The 15,553-nt window shown below is 42.9% G+C and overlaps 2 protein-coding genes and 1 long non-coding RNA gene across 6 annotated transcripts in view; all 3 read right to left on the bottom strand.

Moving 5' to 3' along the window:
• Positions 1–15,553, bottom strand: part of LOC113011595 (NACHT, LRR and PYD domains-containing protein 3-like) — a 604,422-nt gene that overhangs the window by 89,897 nt on the left and 498,972 nt on the right. For 2 of the 4 annotated variants that reach the window (XM_080296957.1, XM_080296955.1), the window contains exons 6-7: positions 5,396–5,569; positions 300–479 (exon numbers count right to left, since the gene is read on the bottom strand). The exons of the other annotated variants lie outside the window; for them this stretch is intronic. In XM_080296957.1, coding sequence (XP_080153083.1) covers positions 300–479; positions 5,396–5,569 — 354 coding nt within the window. The remainder of the gene's footprint in view (positions 1–299; positions 480–5,395; positions 5,570–15,553) is intronic. 4 annotated transcript variants of the gene reach the window in all.
• On the bottom strand, positions 8,047–11,150 carry LOC113017504 (protein NLRC3-like). Its single transcript, XM_080299663.1, has 2 exons — positions 11,129–11,150; positions 8,047–10,222 (listed from the first exon to the last, which is right to left on the bottom strand). The coding sequence occupies exons 1-2, from the start codon at positions 11,148–11,150 to the stop codon at positions 8,418–8,420; spliced, it is 1,827 nt and encodes a 608-aa protein (XP_080155789.1). The 3' UTR covers positions 8,047–8,417.
• On the bottom strand, positions 11,656–14,172 carry LOC145424999 (uncharacterized). The gene is made up of 2 exons (XR_013905743.1): positions 13,938–14,172; positions 11,656–12,247 (listed from the first exon to the last, which is right to left on the bottom strand). It is a non-coding gene; the product is annotated as an uncharacterized LOC145424999 (long non-coding RNA).

Here is a 15,553-nt window from a genome sequence, read left to right as displayed (position 1 = left end):
GTGAAAAAGAGGATTGTACTGGATATACTGTGACTGACAAACAGAGTTTAAAGAGAAAGGTGTTTGGATTAAAATGGATTATGCTAAAGTGAACGTGCTAATGAAATCTGAACTGACTGAAATGTAAAGTGAAGATAATTCATTATTTACTGAGTCAGACTCAGAGGATCAGGGATCAGAAGTTCTACAAAGAGTAGAACCAGACTTCCTGTATAGAGGTGTGTGGGCCTACTGATCCACAGTGTCAGCACAACTTTCACATCATATTCATCTCAGCACAACTAAAACATGTGACTGACCTCAGAGTTTCAAATCGACATCGTGGATTCTCCAGAAGAACACACAGCTGCTTCACTCCTGAATCCTGCAGGTTGTTGTAGGTTCCACTCAGGTCCAGCACTCTGGGATACGAGGGGTTGGACTTCAGCGCTGCTGCCAGATAATCACAGCTGATCTCTGACAAACCACAGTCCTTCAATCTGAATAAAAAATGAAAGATGTAAGTTTATTAGACAAAGTGTGAGCTTGAAATCATTCAGTGTTTCATCATCTGTTCAGAGCTGAAGAAGGTTCAGAATGTAGAAGTTTAGAAAATGGAAACTCCAAACAGCTGAAGCCAACAGGAAGCAGCTTCAAACAAACAAGAGAAAAAAATGAATTTTTCACATTGAAGTCGTACATTTATCATAAAGTTGTCAAGTTTTGCCGTGTGAAATAACAAAACTGAACAGGAATCCTCAGAGTTGAACCCTCTGCACAGAGGTTCAGGTTCCTCTTCAGGTCCCAAAGTGCAGAACAACAAGGTTTCAAACAGCTTCGTTCCAGCAGCATCAGCCACAGAAATGCAGAGATAATTCTTTGGATCTCTTGGTTGTGTTGTATGATGCTGTGTTTGCATATCTGGTGTCTGTGTTGCTTTGTGAGGACGGATCATTTACTGCAGCTCCAGATAAACAGAGCTGGACCTGAACCTGGTAGCTTCACTTAGAAGACACTTGTGACGGGAACGTCAGGTCAAAAAAGTGCCCCTCTGACAGCCAAACCCATCTGTTCTCTGATTGGATAGTTACATTTGTGATTGACATGACATTGACCAATCAGATGAAAGGAAGAAAAATAGGGGCAAAATTCGTACTTGTAACTTGCAGGGTTTTTTTTTGGCTAAGTCCACACACAAATCTTTTTTTTACACACACACAAATCTTTTTTACACACACACACAAATCTTTTTTACACATACAAATCCTGATTTACAATTACAAAATATTTATGACCACATTTTGAGCCCATACAAATGTTCTGCAGACGAGTCCATGTGCTCACAACAAAGCTCAGTGTGGACGACGCTGTGCACGCTCCAATGCTGATTGGTTAGAAAGTGGGCGGGAACAGGGAAGAGAGCGACAGCAGTGTTCAGCACAAACACGAAGGATCAAAGAAGAAGAACATGACAAGCTCAGATGGAGGCTGCAGTGGACACTTTTCATTGTTTTAACATTCGCTTTCACTTCAGCTTCACCAACAACAGCACAAGCAGAGCAGCCCACTGACTGCGTGGCCGTGACGGCGCCCCCTGGTGACTGTAAACCACTACAACATGTAGACGGCCGTCTGCTGCTCATTTCTTTGCCACCATCACAGGAGCTCTTTATCATGTTCTACACTCTCATTGGTTCTTTGTGTGCTTGTTTTTTACAACAGTAGTCATTGTGATTGTTCAAAGAAGACAGTCAGCTGTGACTAAATGCAGCTCCTACAGCAGTGATTGGAATAACTACTGAAGCTAATCCAGTATCAAAGCTCAGGAATCAGCAGCTCCCACCTCGTTTTCTTTGAACAACTATTTTTAGCTGCTGTGTTTTTGTGTTTCTGCGGACCTCAGACATCCTGCTGCTCTGGAGAACTGAAGCTCTAAAGGCTTCAGCCTTTATCTCCAAGAAACAAAGCTGATCATGGAGACCCAGCAGGTCAGCTGATCTGTGGACAGCACCAGCATCTTTAAATAAGTCTGAGAGGTGAGCAGTCTTTGGAAGCCTTTACTGTCTGATAGTCTCAGAGCAGGATTTGGATCATTATTTGGCTTTTCTTCTATTATTATGTTTAGTTTCTGCTTCACAGATATTCTCTGAGATGTTCTCTGAAATGTTTCCCACTGTTGGACAAACTTTCACAGTTTCTTCATAAAGGAGATCTCCTGTGCAGTCCATCTGTGATAATATGTTAAACACTGAATTATGATTCATATCTGAATGTACTGACTGTTAATTACTGATGAGAACATAATCAGTAAATATAAATATGTTTGAGTTTGGCTTTGATGAATCAGAATAAAAGTAATAAAATAATGATTTTAGAGACAGGCCGAACTCAGGCCAGCTGACAGCCTGTGTACAAACAGACTTCAGCCATATGAGAGTGAGTGTGACTGAATGAGAGCACACACAGGACACTCTGATCTCTGAATGTGTGTGACGCAGTGAAAAAGAGGATTGTACTGGATATACTGTGACTGACAAACAGAGTTTAAAGAGAAAGGTGTTTGGATTAAAATGGATTATGCTAAAGTGAACGTGCTAATGAAATCTGAACTGACTGAAATGTGAAGTGAAGATTATTCAGATGTAAAAGAGAGAGAAACTGATAATAAGGTGGGGCTGGAGATCAGTGAAGGGCATGTAAACACCTGATTGGTTGAGTAGATATCAGATCGACAGTTTCACAGTTTTCCCTGTGGATTATAACTTTAAGAAGATGTGACATTCATCAAGGAATCCTGCTCCCCGGATTATTTCCATGAACACTGAGCTGGATCACATCTACAGTGCTGGAAGTGCCCGTCTCACCACCAACCTCTCTGTGCACATTCACTTTTCAACCCTTTGTGAGACACTAAAGGTGTAAATCTGAGTATTTATCTATGTTAGTGCAAACACCTCTAATAGGTTGGTTTAGTCTTTCCAAGTCATATCTTCCCCTAGATCTGCGGTCCAGGCTCCTAAAATCATCCTAGTTTAACAAACACTACAATCTAGAGGAGAGCTGCACTACCAGGTGTGACTGATGAGATCTGACCTGCAAGGATACTCATGTTTATGTGTATCAGGACAAGCAGGGAAGACCTGGACATCAACTCAGCTCATTTCAAAATAAAAGGTTGGAATTGTAAAGAAAACAAACAGAGCTCATAAACTGAAACTGATTTCATTTTTTCAGCTGGAACATTTTAGTTGTTCCTTTTTCAATACATACATAATTATATTTACAGTAAGTCTTATCATTCCCCTTTTCCCTGCCAGTCACCGCCAATGTTCCCTCTAATGTTTCACGTGTCTGAGCGAACACACAAACTCCCTGAGCGTCCCTTGGACCTCTGTGAGCAACAGCAGACGTGTGCACTGTGGTCACGCCAGCATCTTATCCATCCAAGTTACACGGTTTATTAAAGTAATCAAATTACAGCATTTACATTTATGTTAGACTACTGTTAATTAACTGCTTTAGCCCACTTACAATGAAAATTAAAAACAACCTTGTTCATGACCTGTAGCATGTTAACACTATTGGAAGTAAAAATAACTTGAACTCCAATTTTGAAAACACAACTTTATTTTTTCTATTTTTATAAAGCTCTGACTTGTATTATGAGTCTGTGGTCTGGGAGAGAGTCTGTAACTCTGTCTGCAACATACAGGATATAATGACCAATGTTGGGCAATTAATTATATAGTTACTTCTTCAAAAAAGTTACTGAGTTTTGCAAACAACAAAGTTTGTTGCAATAAATACTGAATACTATCGTTGTTATAAACAACAATACTATTCAGGAAGAAAACCAAACATTGCAGATATTTTATCATAGCTCAGGTTTTACGCGGCCGATCAACACAATTTAAAAACTGGTATAAAGTCCACACTTTTTCCCTCAGTTGCTCCGTCTGTCCTGGTCACATCTCCAATGGTTGTACACGTTGTCATTAACGTGGCTTCACCTCATCATCAGCCACTTTGCTCGCTATAACACCATTGTCGGCACATAAGGACGCTGTCATAGCCTGTCAGCGACGTTGATTAGCTGCGTATATACGAATGTGAATCGCGTGATTGGCTGGACTACGGGATAAGGTGGCATCGTTCTAATCCCATATAGGAGCAGCCAGTCACTGACTAACACTGCAAAACAGAATTGTTGAAGATTTAATTTTTATTTCAATTGAGATTTGATTTTTTTGTGTGCAACACAGATTTTCTGTGTGCAGAGACCGTGCCAGCAGCGCGCAGTTGCACGAGCGCAGCTTATTGGGAACATTGGGCACCACCACAGTTCACTTCAACAAAACTTTACTTCAGATTTGTTTTCATGTTTTGATCCAGTGATGAGAGCCGTTTCCCCCATGTCCAGTCCTTGTACTAAGCTAGGCTAAACATGTCCAGGGCCTGTCTCTGTGCAGCTTTTAATCTGATGTTAATAAGGTAGAAATGGAGGAAGAAGAAAATGACTTCATCAATCAACATGCAGCTACCAACCCAAATGGTGAGGTGGTGGTTAGTTATTACTGTTGTTTATGATCCCCTACATTGTCCTACATTTAAATATATTCTCCAGCTACAATAGTGTTTGTGTTCCTAAAAGGATTTCATGAATGTGTTATTGTTCATGTCACATCTGTATGAAACAAAGAGGAAGTGAGGTTTATCCTTCATGATCACAAACTGTTCCAGCATGTAAACCTGAGATCTGTGTGGAGCAGCTGACCTGTACGATGTGCTCAACACAAACATTATTTACCATCAGTTACTGTGTGACTGAACCACGTGGGTGTATGAAACATCGCTTTCAGTTTTAATAGCACATGGCAACATTCAGACGTGAATCTATACAGTAACACTTTGATTTGTTACAGTGAAGAGACTGTTGAAGGAACGATGAGGGGAAACTGTAACAGCAGCAACAGAAACCAGGAGACAAAGCTGAGGTCTGGGTTCCTCTATGCTACACACAGCCTCCTGCTCCTGGACTTTAGTAAACACATAAATGTCTCCAAGTACACTTACTTCAGAAACTCTATTAAACTCATTACAAGTTTACTTCAGCTTTAAATTACTCACAACATCAGCACACATGAGTAAACAAAGTAACTAACAGCTACTGTTCAAGTTTAGTCATCTTTAATACAAATATACCTCATTATTATGAATCTCACAGCTACCTGCTCATTGAACTGAACAATAATTCTGTTTGACCATTAAAACAAAATATGTGACTGTAAAAAAATCTTCAGACAGTAATTAAGAATCTCCTAAGCAATCCAAAGATAAAGAAAAGTTCACCTGCCAATTCTATAAAGCTTGGTTGTTTGTACAATAATATCATTTAATGATATGTTTGGATCCTGACCTGAGAGTTTCCAGTGTACAATGTGGACTCTGCAGTGCAGCAGACAGAAGCTTCACCCCTGAATCCCACAGGTCATTGTTACTCAGGTCCAGCTCTTTCAGACTAGAGGACTGGGAGTTGAGAACTGAGGACAGAGCATCACAGCTTCTCTCTGAGAGGTTACAGCCACTCAGTCTGGAAGAAAACAAACAAACAAACAATTAAATCAGTCAAATGAAACATTTTTAATGCCAGCATGCAATACAATTATTGGTTAACTAAATAGCTTCATTAAAACACAACTCTTCTTCTATAGCAGCACTTACTCCTTGCAAGCTCCACCTGCTCCACCATCTGAGTCAGAAGACATGAAAACAAACTGTAAATCTAGTAGAAACATGATTGGAAATCTTCTCAGATCCATTTGTACATTTAGAGCCTGATACTGAAATATAGCAGCACGGACATTCACAGCAGCAAAGGGTTCTTGCTGATCTGAGCTGGCTTGGCCCTGGCTTATTGAAGATTAAAGAAAGCGGAATCAGCTGTTCAAACCCCCACAAGGCTGCCCGCTGTGACTGAGACGATGGGACGGGTCGTGACTTCTCAAAATGGGCTCATTGAACGCAGCACGGATAAGATCTTGAAGAAGCTCATGGTGGTCGTGAGTTCTCAGACTTTGCTCTTTGAGCGCAAAACCAATAACCTCTCGGAGAAGCTCGTGGCTCTCCAACGGGAGATTGAGAGACGAGTGACGGACTGTTAGATCAGCTGTGAAATTGACATGCAGTTGTTCGCACCAAAGAAAGCCACCATCATTTCATGCGGCTAACATACCGGCGCGAGCTGTGGTCTCAAGGCTGGAGCTGAACAAATCTCACCCTGATAACAGACGGTGTTTAGACTGTTCCTTCCCATCCTAAGCATGCTTATCCCCTCCCGGTGCAGACGGTGGGTCGAGGGGACCAGCGCAAATGCTGCAGGCCCGGGTGCGCTGTCTACACCGGCTGTCTCTCACCTTTTACCCATCCCTGTTACTTGTCATGTGTTTCTATGGCGTATTAAGAGTTTTCATGTGCTCTGCGCTAAGGTCATTTTTTTTTGTCTGTTCTCAAACTGATCTCCTTGTTGGAGCTCAGTCTGGGGGGAGTTCTTTTTTCTCCTCATCTTTCCTGATGTTGTGCATTTTCTGCTGTTTGGTTCCGGGTCGCTGCTGTAGCGGCTGACCGGCCAGCTACCTAGCCTGACCCGTCTCCCCAATGTGATGTTTGTGTATTGTATGTACGGTTGGAAAGCTCAGTATCCTAATTGCCCTTTGAAAATAAATACAGTGTTCTGAATCTGAATCTGAAAAGATTACAGACGACGACTCTGTTCAGTAAATATTACGCTCATGCTGTCACGAAATACCAAAGGTAGGTAAAACTCTGGTTGTTGCAGCCATCCAGTATGACATGCTTTGTACTGTCCTGCTGCAGTTTGTGACACCTGGTTGATGAGTTGTGAAGGACGATGAAACAAACACTTCACTCAATGTTTGTCTTCTAAACTGGATGTAATTTGGGCAGCCGATAGTTTTTCTTAATCTATCCCAGCTGCAAATAGGAACACAACAAATAAATAACTTTACCCACTTGGATCCTTATCATTCAAGATTGTGAAAAGATTCTCTACTCAGAGAATACTGGAGATTTTAGATGAGAGAGATGGAAGATGATGAAGGGGAAGAGTTTTCACAACTTGAGGCCTTTTGTTTTCACTGTATAGGACAAAGAAGACAGGAAGGGAGGGAGAAGTGAGGAGAATAACACACAGGAAATGGTCTTGGGCAGACTCAAACCAGGCCCTGGAGTCATGACTCTAACCTTCAGTGCATGGGTCACCTGCTCAGCCAGGTAAGCTACAGCAGTCAGCAGTGTGTGAGTTAATTTGAAGACAATGATGACTATAAGTCAGGTAAAAAAAATACTATCATCAACCAACAAGGGGAAAACAGTGAGCTTGAATGACCAAGCTTTGACCAAGGGTGGCTCACTCCTCGGTCTTCTTGCACAAGGAGTGAACCACCCTGCATGGCTATCAATGTGGTGCAACCAAGGCCATCATACAGTACAGGCCATCCAAGCTGATTTTAACTTTTCCTCCCAGATACCACCTTAGAAATCATCTAGATTAGGATATGTTGGCTGTTCTAGATCCAATCACAACAAACAGAGAGCTGTTGTGTGTCCAAGGTGAACAGGAAGAATATATACATGCATAAAGTCAATAAAGTCAGAAGGTTTGCTTTAGACTGTGCTGCAGTTTATCATCAAAGACAAACAGGCACCATGCTGCCAACAAATGGCATCAAGTCTGACTTGAGGTTTGTTGTTCTTTTTTTTTTAAATCAAGATTAAATTTTATAGCAACCACAGCAGAGATGACCAGGGAAGGTGTGCTTGAGGGGATATAGCTACAACAGCTGGTTTCAGACTGAAGATGAACTGAGGTGCTGCACCCAAGTCTGCAGGTTCAGGGAGGGACAAACATCTGCTGCAACCAGATTGGAGTGAGAGGAGAGAGCAGGCCAACAACAACAAAGAAACAACAAACACACTGTGGAAGACCGAAGCAGAGTTCAGTTTAAAGTGGAACTAAGGATGTTTCTCTGGCTGCCAGGATTCACTGAGTAATTCAAATGCTTTCTTTAATGCAGGACCCACCATGCATGTAAAAGCAAGTGTTTCACCAACATTTGTGACTAAAATAGACCTGCAGTAGAAATGTATCTAGGATCATGCATGTGAATATAAAGTATCACAACATCAGGCACATGCAGCCTAAGTGTTTAAACAAAGACTGATAACATAACAGCAGCAGTGATGATCAGAGTTTATGGTGAATCCAGCGTCTCGAGTTCTGGAGGCATCAAAGAGGTCACAGTTGTATTGGAGAAATCCCAAAACTTTAGGATACAAATTCATACAAAGACAGAAAGCCTGGTGAAATAAATTACTGACACAGTTGGATGTTAAAAGTAAAGACATGAGTACAAATATACTCACAGAGCTTTGTTGGAGGCTTTGACCACTGGCAGCAGCCTCAGAAGAGCCTCCTCTGAAGCAGAGTATTTCTGCAGGTCAAACACATCCAGATCTTCTTCTGATGACAGTAAGATGAAGACCAGAGCTGACCACTGAGCAGGAGACAGTTCACCTGTGGAGAGACGTCCTGATCTCAGGGACTGTTGGATCTCCTCCACTAGAGAACGATCATTCAGTTCATTCAGACAGTGGATCAGATTGATGCTTTTCTCTGCAGACAGATTCTCACTGAGCTTCTTCTTGATGTACTGGACTGTTTTCTGATTGGTCTGTGAGCTACTTCCTGTCTGTGTCAGCAGACCTCGTAGGAGAGTCTGATTGGTCTGCAGTGAAAGACCCAGGAGGAAGCGGAGGAACAAGTCCAGGTGTCCATTTGGACTCTCTAAGGCCTTGTTCACAGCACTCTGGTGGAGAGATTGAAATTTTAGTTTGTTAAATAGTTTAGACCATGTAGAGGTTGTTTGTTGTTGTTCCAGCAGATTGAGTCCAGAGTTGATGAAGGTCAGATGGACATGAAGAGCAGCCAGAAACTCCTGAACACTCAGATGGATGAAGCAGAACACCTTGTCCTGGTACAGTCCTCTCTCCTCTTTAAAGATCTGTGTGAACACTCCTGAGTACACTGAGGCTGCTCTGATATCGATGCCACACTCTGTCAGGTCTGATTCATAGAAGATCAGGTTTCCTTTCTGCAGCTGATCAAAAGCCAGTTTTCCCAGAGACTCCATCATCTTCCTGCTCTCTGGACTCCAGTGTGGATCTCTCTCAGCTCCTCCATCATACTTGACCTTCTTCACTTTGGCCTGAACCACCAGGAAGTGGATGTACATCTCAGTCAGGGTGTTGGGCAGCTGTCCTCCCTCTCTGGTTTCCAGCACATCCTCCAGAACTGTAGCAGTGATCCAGCAGAAGACTGGGATGTGGCACATGATGTGGAGGCTTCGAGCTTTCTTGATGTGGCAGATGATCCTGCTGATCTGCTTCTTTTCTCTGAATCTCTTCCTGAAGTACTCCTCCTTCTGTGGGTCAGTGAACCCTCTGACCTCTGTCACCATGCCGACACAGTCAGGAGGGATCTGATTGGCTGCTGCAGGTCGTGTGGTTATCCAGAGGCGAGCAGAGGGAAGCAGTTTCCCCCTGATGAGGTTTATCAGCAGCACATCCACTGAGGTGGACTTTCTAGGGTCAGTTAGGATTGTAGTTTTGTGGAAGTCCAGAGGAAGTCGACACTCATCCAGACCATCAAAGATGAACACAACCTGGAAGTCTTCAAAGCTGCAGATTCCTGCTTCTTTGGTTTCAGTAAAGAAGTGATGAACAAGTCCCACCAAGCTGAACTTTTCCTCTTTCAGCACATTCAGCTCTCTGAAAGTGAATGGAAATATGAACTGGATGTCCTGGTTGGCTTTGTCTTCAGCCCAGTCCAGGCTGTATTTCTGTGTTAAGACCGTTTTCCCAATGCCAGCCACTCCCTTTGTCAGCACTGTTCTGATTGGTTCGTCTCTTCCAGGTGAGGCTTTAAAGATGTCTTCTTGTCTGATGGTTGTTTCTGGTCTGTCTGGTTTCCTGGATGCTGTTTCAATCTGTCTGACCTCATGTTCATCATTGACCTCTGCAGTCCCTCCCTCTGTGATGTAGAGCTCTGTGTAGATCTGATTCAGGAGGGTTGGGTTTCCTGCTTTAGCGATGCCCTCAAACACACACTGGAACTTCTTCTTCAGGGTGGATTTAAGGTTACGATGACAAACTGGAGCTTGAAGCTCTGAATGAGAAGAAAAATAAACACTCAATTCCAAAAAGAACTAATCTTTAAAACATGTTGCTCCATCTTCCATCTCTGGAAAATGTTCATTTATCCAGCAGCTTAAATCTTTAGATAAATCCTCTTACTGCTCTGCAGACGGTCAGCCAGCTCCTCCTGCTTCATTCTCCTCAGGAAGTCCACTGTGATCTTCACAAACGCCTCTCTGCTGCTGCTCCTCTGACTCTCTAAGCATTCTGGGTAATCTGGACTTAGAACCTTCTGGATCTTCTTCAGCTCGTTCTTCACAAAAGTGATGATGTTGTCCTCCAGCAGCTGGAACAGAATATTTATGAATGAGCCAATCAGACTGAAATCATGGAGCCAAACATCAGATCCATGTTGGACACACTGACGATCCACTGGTCTACAAAGAGCAGCATGGAGATGACTGTGAACAGAACAGATGTAACAGTAGTTGTTGTACATGTACAGACCATAAATATGGAGTCCAGCTGTGTTTGATGCTGCTGGGCAGACTGACCACTGGGAACCTCTGAGCTCTGCTGGTCCACTCTGTGGAGGAACCATGAAGGATTAGATCAACACAGGATAAAGATCCAGGAGTTTCTGCTCAAATAACTTCATCTGAATCAAGTCTGTCAAGTTTTAAACTCTCAGATTGTGAACATATCAGTAATTTTCAGTCTGTTTTCATGGACGTCCTTTCAGTGGTGATGTCAGGGATGATTTTGAAGAAGCTCATCAAACTGAACCATCAGCAGATCACTGCTCCAAAACCAGAACATGATCCGAGTCTCCCTCCACCACCAGAACACCAGCTTTACTAACGTGGTAGATCAGTGTAGTACAGATCAATAACTGATGAGTCATTTGATCAAAATCACTGAGTGCTTCACGTCTGACCCTCTGATGCTTCTGTAGACATTTTGCATATTTAATGAATGTCTGACAGTTTTACATTCATTCTATGAACACAGTGGAAATGTTGTGTTATAGTCTCCATGTTGTTTCCAGCATCATAAATTCTTAAGTTCAGAAAATTAGATTCTTTCTTCACAGCTGAAAAACAACAACATTTATTCTCTATTGAAATCTGCATCGTCCACTCCAAAGGTCACAATCTGAAGGTAACATCTGGTTTTGTTCCCTGTGGTTAACTCTGAGCATCAGTATGGTGGGATTTATCCACTACATCCACACCACTGTGGTTCAGTGTTGTCCTGATGGAGTAACAGCAGCCAGTATGATCCAGGCTTTAGCTGCTGGGTCTCTGTGTGACCTCTCAGACTGTTTAACAGATCAGACACAAAGAGAATCAGAGCAGCTCTGTTCTTTAAAGACAAACATGAACCCACTCAGGTCACACTTTCCCCACAGATATGAGCATCACTGTCCTCAAACAGCAAATGACCAAGTCGAACATTTGGATCTTTTCTCTTTCATCGTTTTCTTTTTAATGAATCTTTGTAACAATCTGAGGATGTTTCAGGTCATATTTATCCAGGAAACACAAACATGTAAAGGAGTCATCACAGCTCTCTGACCTCGTTGCTCCAGGTTCACCACTGAAGTTTGGATTTCGACGTTTGGACTGGTCACTCCTCACAGACGGACAGCTGGACCCTGCAGACTGTGACCTCTGACCTCTGCAGACACAAACATGATTGAAGCAGCTGTGATCACACAGACTGCAGATAATGCAGCTGTTTCCTGTCAGTAACATCCTCTTAGATTAGAGTTCAGCTTTTTACAGGAAAACTGGACAAAACTGATTTTTGTTACAAACTCATTTTCATTTCCTCTCAGCTCACAAACACAGTCAGACAATCAACCAGAGTCAACACTGATTATAATGTCAGTGCAGAATTATTTCTGTTACTCAGTGAGTTCAGCTCTCTGACCTCGTTGCTCCAGGTTCACCACTGAAGCCTGGATTTTCATCTTTGGACCCGTCACTCTCACAGCTGGACCCTGCAGACTCTGCTCTGTCCTCCTCTTCCTCCATCATCATCTTCAGTCAGTCTGAGAGGTAAACCACAAACACTCAGCGAGTTCACATTAACAGGAGGAACTGAGTTACAGTCGCTGACCTCTGACCTGTCATGTGACCATGAAACCAGGTCAATATGTCTGTAGGTTCAGTCATCCAGGTCATGTGATCTAAGGAGCTTGGAGAGAAAAGAGACGTCTTTAAGTTTCTGGAAGACGTTTCATCTGAGAAGCTTCTTCAGCTCTAAAACCAAACGGTGGAGAGTCCCAGATATTTAAACCTGAGAGGGAAAGAAAGCATGTCGCTGACCCACCACTGATGTTATTTCAAGGAGGAAACTGAGAGCCTTTGCACCAGGAGCACAAACATCAGCTCCAGCAATGATCCACTGATGTGTTTTTATTCCATGTATGAATGTTGTTATTGACAGAGATGACGTTTGTGTGTCAGTGATGCAGTGACTGTTGTTGTTACCTGTACAGGCTGGTTAGACTCTATGAAACAGATCATACAGATCTCTGCATGTTAGAAGAGACTATTAAAGGTCATGAATGAGACAAAGGCAGGGAGGCGTCCTTTACAGCTAAACAGCAGAGTGAGAGAACAGCCAGCACCTCTACATTTATCACATTATACAGCACATGTATGATACTGACAGGGATGAGAAGAATTTAGTGATTCTGATCCCATCATTGATATTACTTATTGATTCTCAGTAGCTCTGCTCTGACAGTCACCACCATCACTGAGCAGAATATCAAAGACATTTGTGCACATTAACTGCATGTTGTGGCTCAAATGTTTGTGCATGTTGGAGGCATTTCCTCTTTGTTGTGATCAGTGTTGGTCATTACTCAAAACAGTCATTATTACACATATTACACAGAACACTTTAATTAAAAGTAATGGAGTACGTTACTTCATTACTCCTCATAACATTACTTTGATGTTAAAATGAACAAATGAGCATGTAACAACATAAAGCTGAGGTACAGCCCCACACACCAACACAGATCCTGATGAGGTCACGTGATGTTTCTCTGAGTGTTTATGAACACAAATCAAAGATGAAACAGCACAAAGACACTTCAAAGTGATTCTACTGTAGAAACATGAACAGGTAGAAACCTGCAGCCTGACTGCTCATCACTTTGTTACCTGTTCAAGTTCAGCAGCAGCAGCTCACTTTATCACGGTGCTGGTCTGGGGTCAGTGTTTACTCAGCTTTAACTCACTCTGGGTTCTTGGCTAGCTTAGTGTTAGCTTAGCGTTAGCTTAGCTTTAGCTTAGTGTTAGCAGCTGTGTGCTAGCTTAGCGTCAGAGCTCTGCAGGTGTCTCGTGTGTAAACATTAATCACAGTGACAGTAAAGGAGGTAAAGGGCTGTGACGTCATCACGTACGCTGCGTCCTCTGTGGGCTCTGAGTGAACTCAAAGTACAAACTACAAGTACACAAACACGAACGTAGCTCAGAGTGGCGGACACACTCGGCCTCGTTGGTCCAGCTGTGAGTCCGTTACCGTGAACTATGGAGCGGCAGATTTGTGCTGAACTAAGCTGCACACAGCTGATGTTAGCCAGGAAACATTACACACTGACTTTAATGGAGAGACCGGAAATACAAACACACACAGTTTGTTGTGTGAAGAAATCAAACACGAGCTGAACAAACAGTAAAGTTCCTAAAGACAAACTGTTAAAGGAGGAAACAAAGCAAACTTACAGTTTCTTCACACACCAACAACAAGCTCCACTCCACGAAGTTCAGGAAGTGACAGTAAACTTTGAGCAGGAAGGAAACACCCAAAGAGACGTTTGAGGACAATCAGGAGCATTGGAACACTGTGCTGCGTTCAGTTGCACCTCGGAAACTCCAAACCTCTGGCAGGCTGTGATTTATTTCTGCTGGTTTTCCTGTTTGAAGCACAAACATCCGTCATCAATTTGTTGTTGTTCTTCCTGCAGCGTTTAAATGTTTCAGCACTGAACTGATGTTTCTTCAAAGCTCATTTCAACCTGTTGAAGTCATGAATGAAAGTGCAGACTGAGAGTGGATCACATGATGTTTGAGGTGTGTCATGTGACATGTTCAGTATTGTCACACATGTCTAGATTGTCCCTGATATCATAACTGCTCAAACACTGATGATTATATTTGAAGAATTATTCCTGATGGCCGCAAAGTTTGAATGGAGCTCTCTGTCTGTGCTGCTTTGTCGCCCTCTGGAGGTCAAAGCACAAACTGCATGATGTCACTGTAACCACCACAGTGACAGGAAGTGTTTTTATGACTGAAACACTGAAATGATGCTAACGGCTGTCGTTAGGCTCACTGACAGCAGTGCTGATGTGTTCATGTCAAACACTGGCTCAGGTCAGACTCCTTCATCCTTCTCCAGCGTGAGGCCACCCTCAGACCCACAGGAGCTCTGACCTTTGACCTCCTGACCCTAACCATTTTAGTCTTGTTGCATCTTTAAATGCAAATCCATCCAAACTGTAGCCGAGCAAAAGAAGCTGGAAGCTGTTCTATGAATGATGTTGTTGAAGGAGCTTGGAAAGAAAAGCGTCTGGACTTCTTTAAGTTGCTTGATGAGGGACATGGACGTCTTAACACCCACTCACATCCTGGGACATTTGATCACAGGAAATCACATGATAGCGTGGGGCTAGATCTCACAATGGGTTCACCCAAAACCTTGGCTGATTGTGACCCACACCCGTTTTCACGGAGGAGGAGGAGTTTCACATCCTGAACATGTGACAGCCTGGTTTAAAGGGACCAAAAGTAACTGGACACCTGATTCAGTTCAGGTTTATTCATCCGCTCCAAATCACAGCAGCAGTCACCTCCAGGGAACCAGCTGATCCATGTAACTGGGGACAGACCACAGCCCAGAGCACTGGTTCATGATGTGTTTGTGGACTGTAGGTTGTTTGGATAGAGATGAGATGTACTCAGCAGTCTGTCTCTAATGTTTAATGAAATGTTCTGAAGATGATAATAACTTGTGATTTTCTTTTGAATGAATCTTTAATTGTGTTGTAGGGCCTCTGACTCTCATGAAGATTTTCACATCAATGTGCTTTTCACAAAGATATTAACAATGAAAATGACGTGCAGCCCTGAACTACTCATGCGTTAACTCAGCGGTTCCCAACCCCCGGGTCACGGACCGGTCCGTGAGTCGTTTGGTACCGGGCCGTGAGAGTCGAGGCTCGGTGTGAAATTGATGGTTGATAGGTTTGTAGCATAAACCTGTTCGCTGGATCGTTCAATCCAGCTACACAGCAAAGCAAGACACGAGTAGTTCTTTATGTTTCTCGTGCACGGGAGAG

Source organism: Astatotilapia calliptera, chromosome 3, assembly GCF_964374335.1.
Source record: "Astatotilapia calliptera chromosome 3, fAstCal68.1, whole genome shotgun sequence".
NCBI classification, from domain to species: Eukaryota; Metazoa; Chordata; class Actinopteri; order Cichliformes; family Cichlidae; genus Astatotilapia; species Astatotilapia calliptera.
Note: the sequence above shows the minus strand (reverse complement) of the source record. Positions and strands in the feature narration are given on the sequence as shown.

Excerpts from the sequence above, each read along its gene's own strand:
- LOC113017504 (XM_080299663.1), bottom strand. The coding sequence starts at position 11,150 with ATGTCTACAGAAGCATCAGAGG. Across the intron at positions 10,223-11,128 it reads GTCTACAGAAGCATCAGAGG|AGCTTCAAGCTCCAGTTTGT; the intron begins GTCAGACGTGAA and ends CTTCTCATTCAG.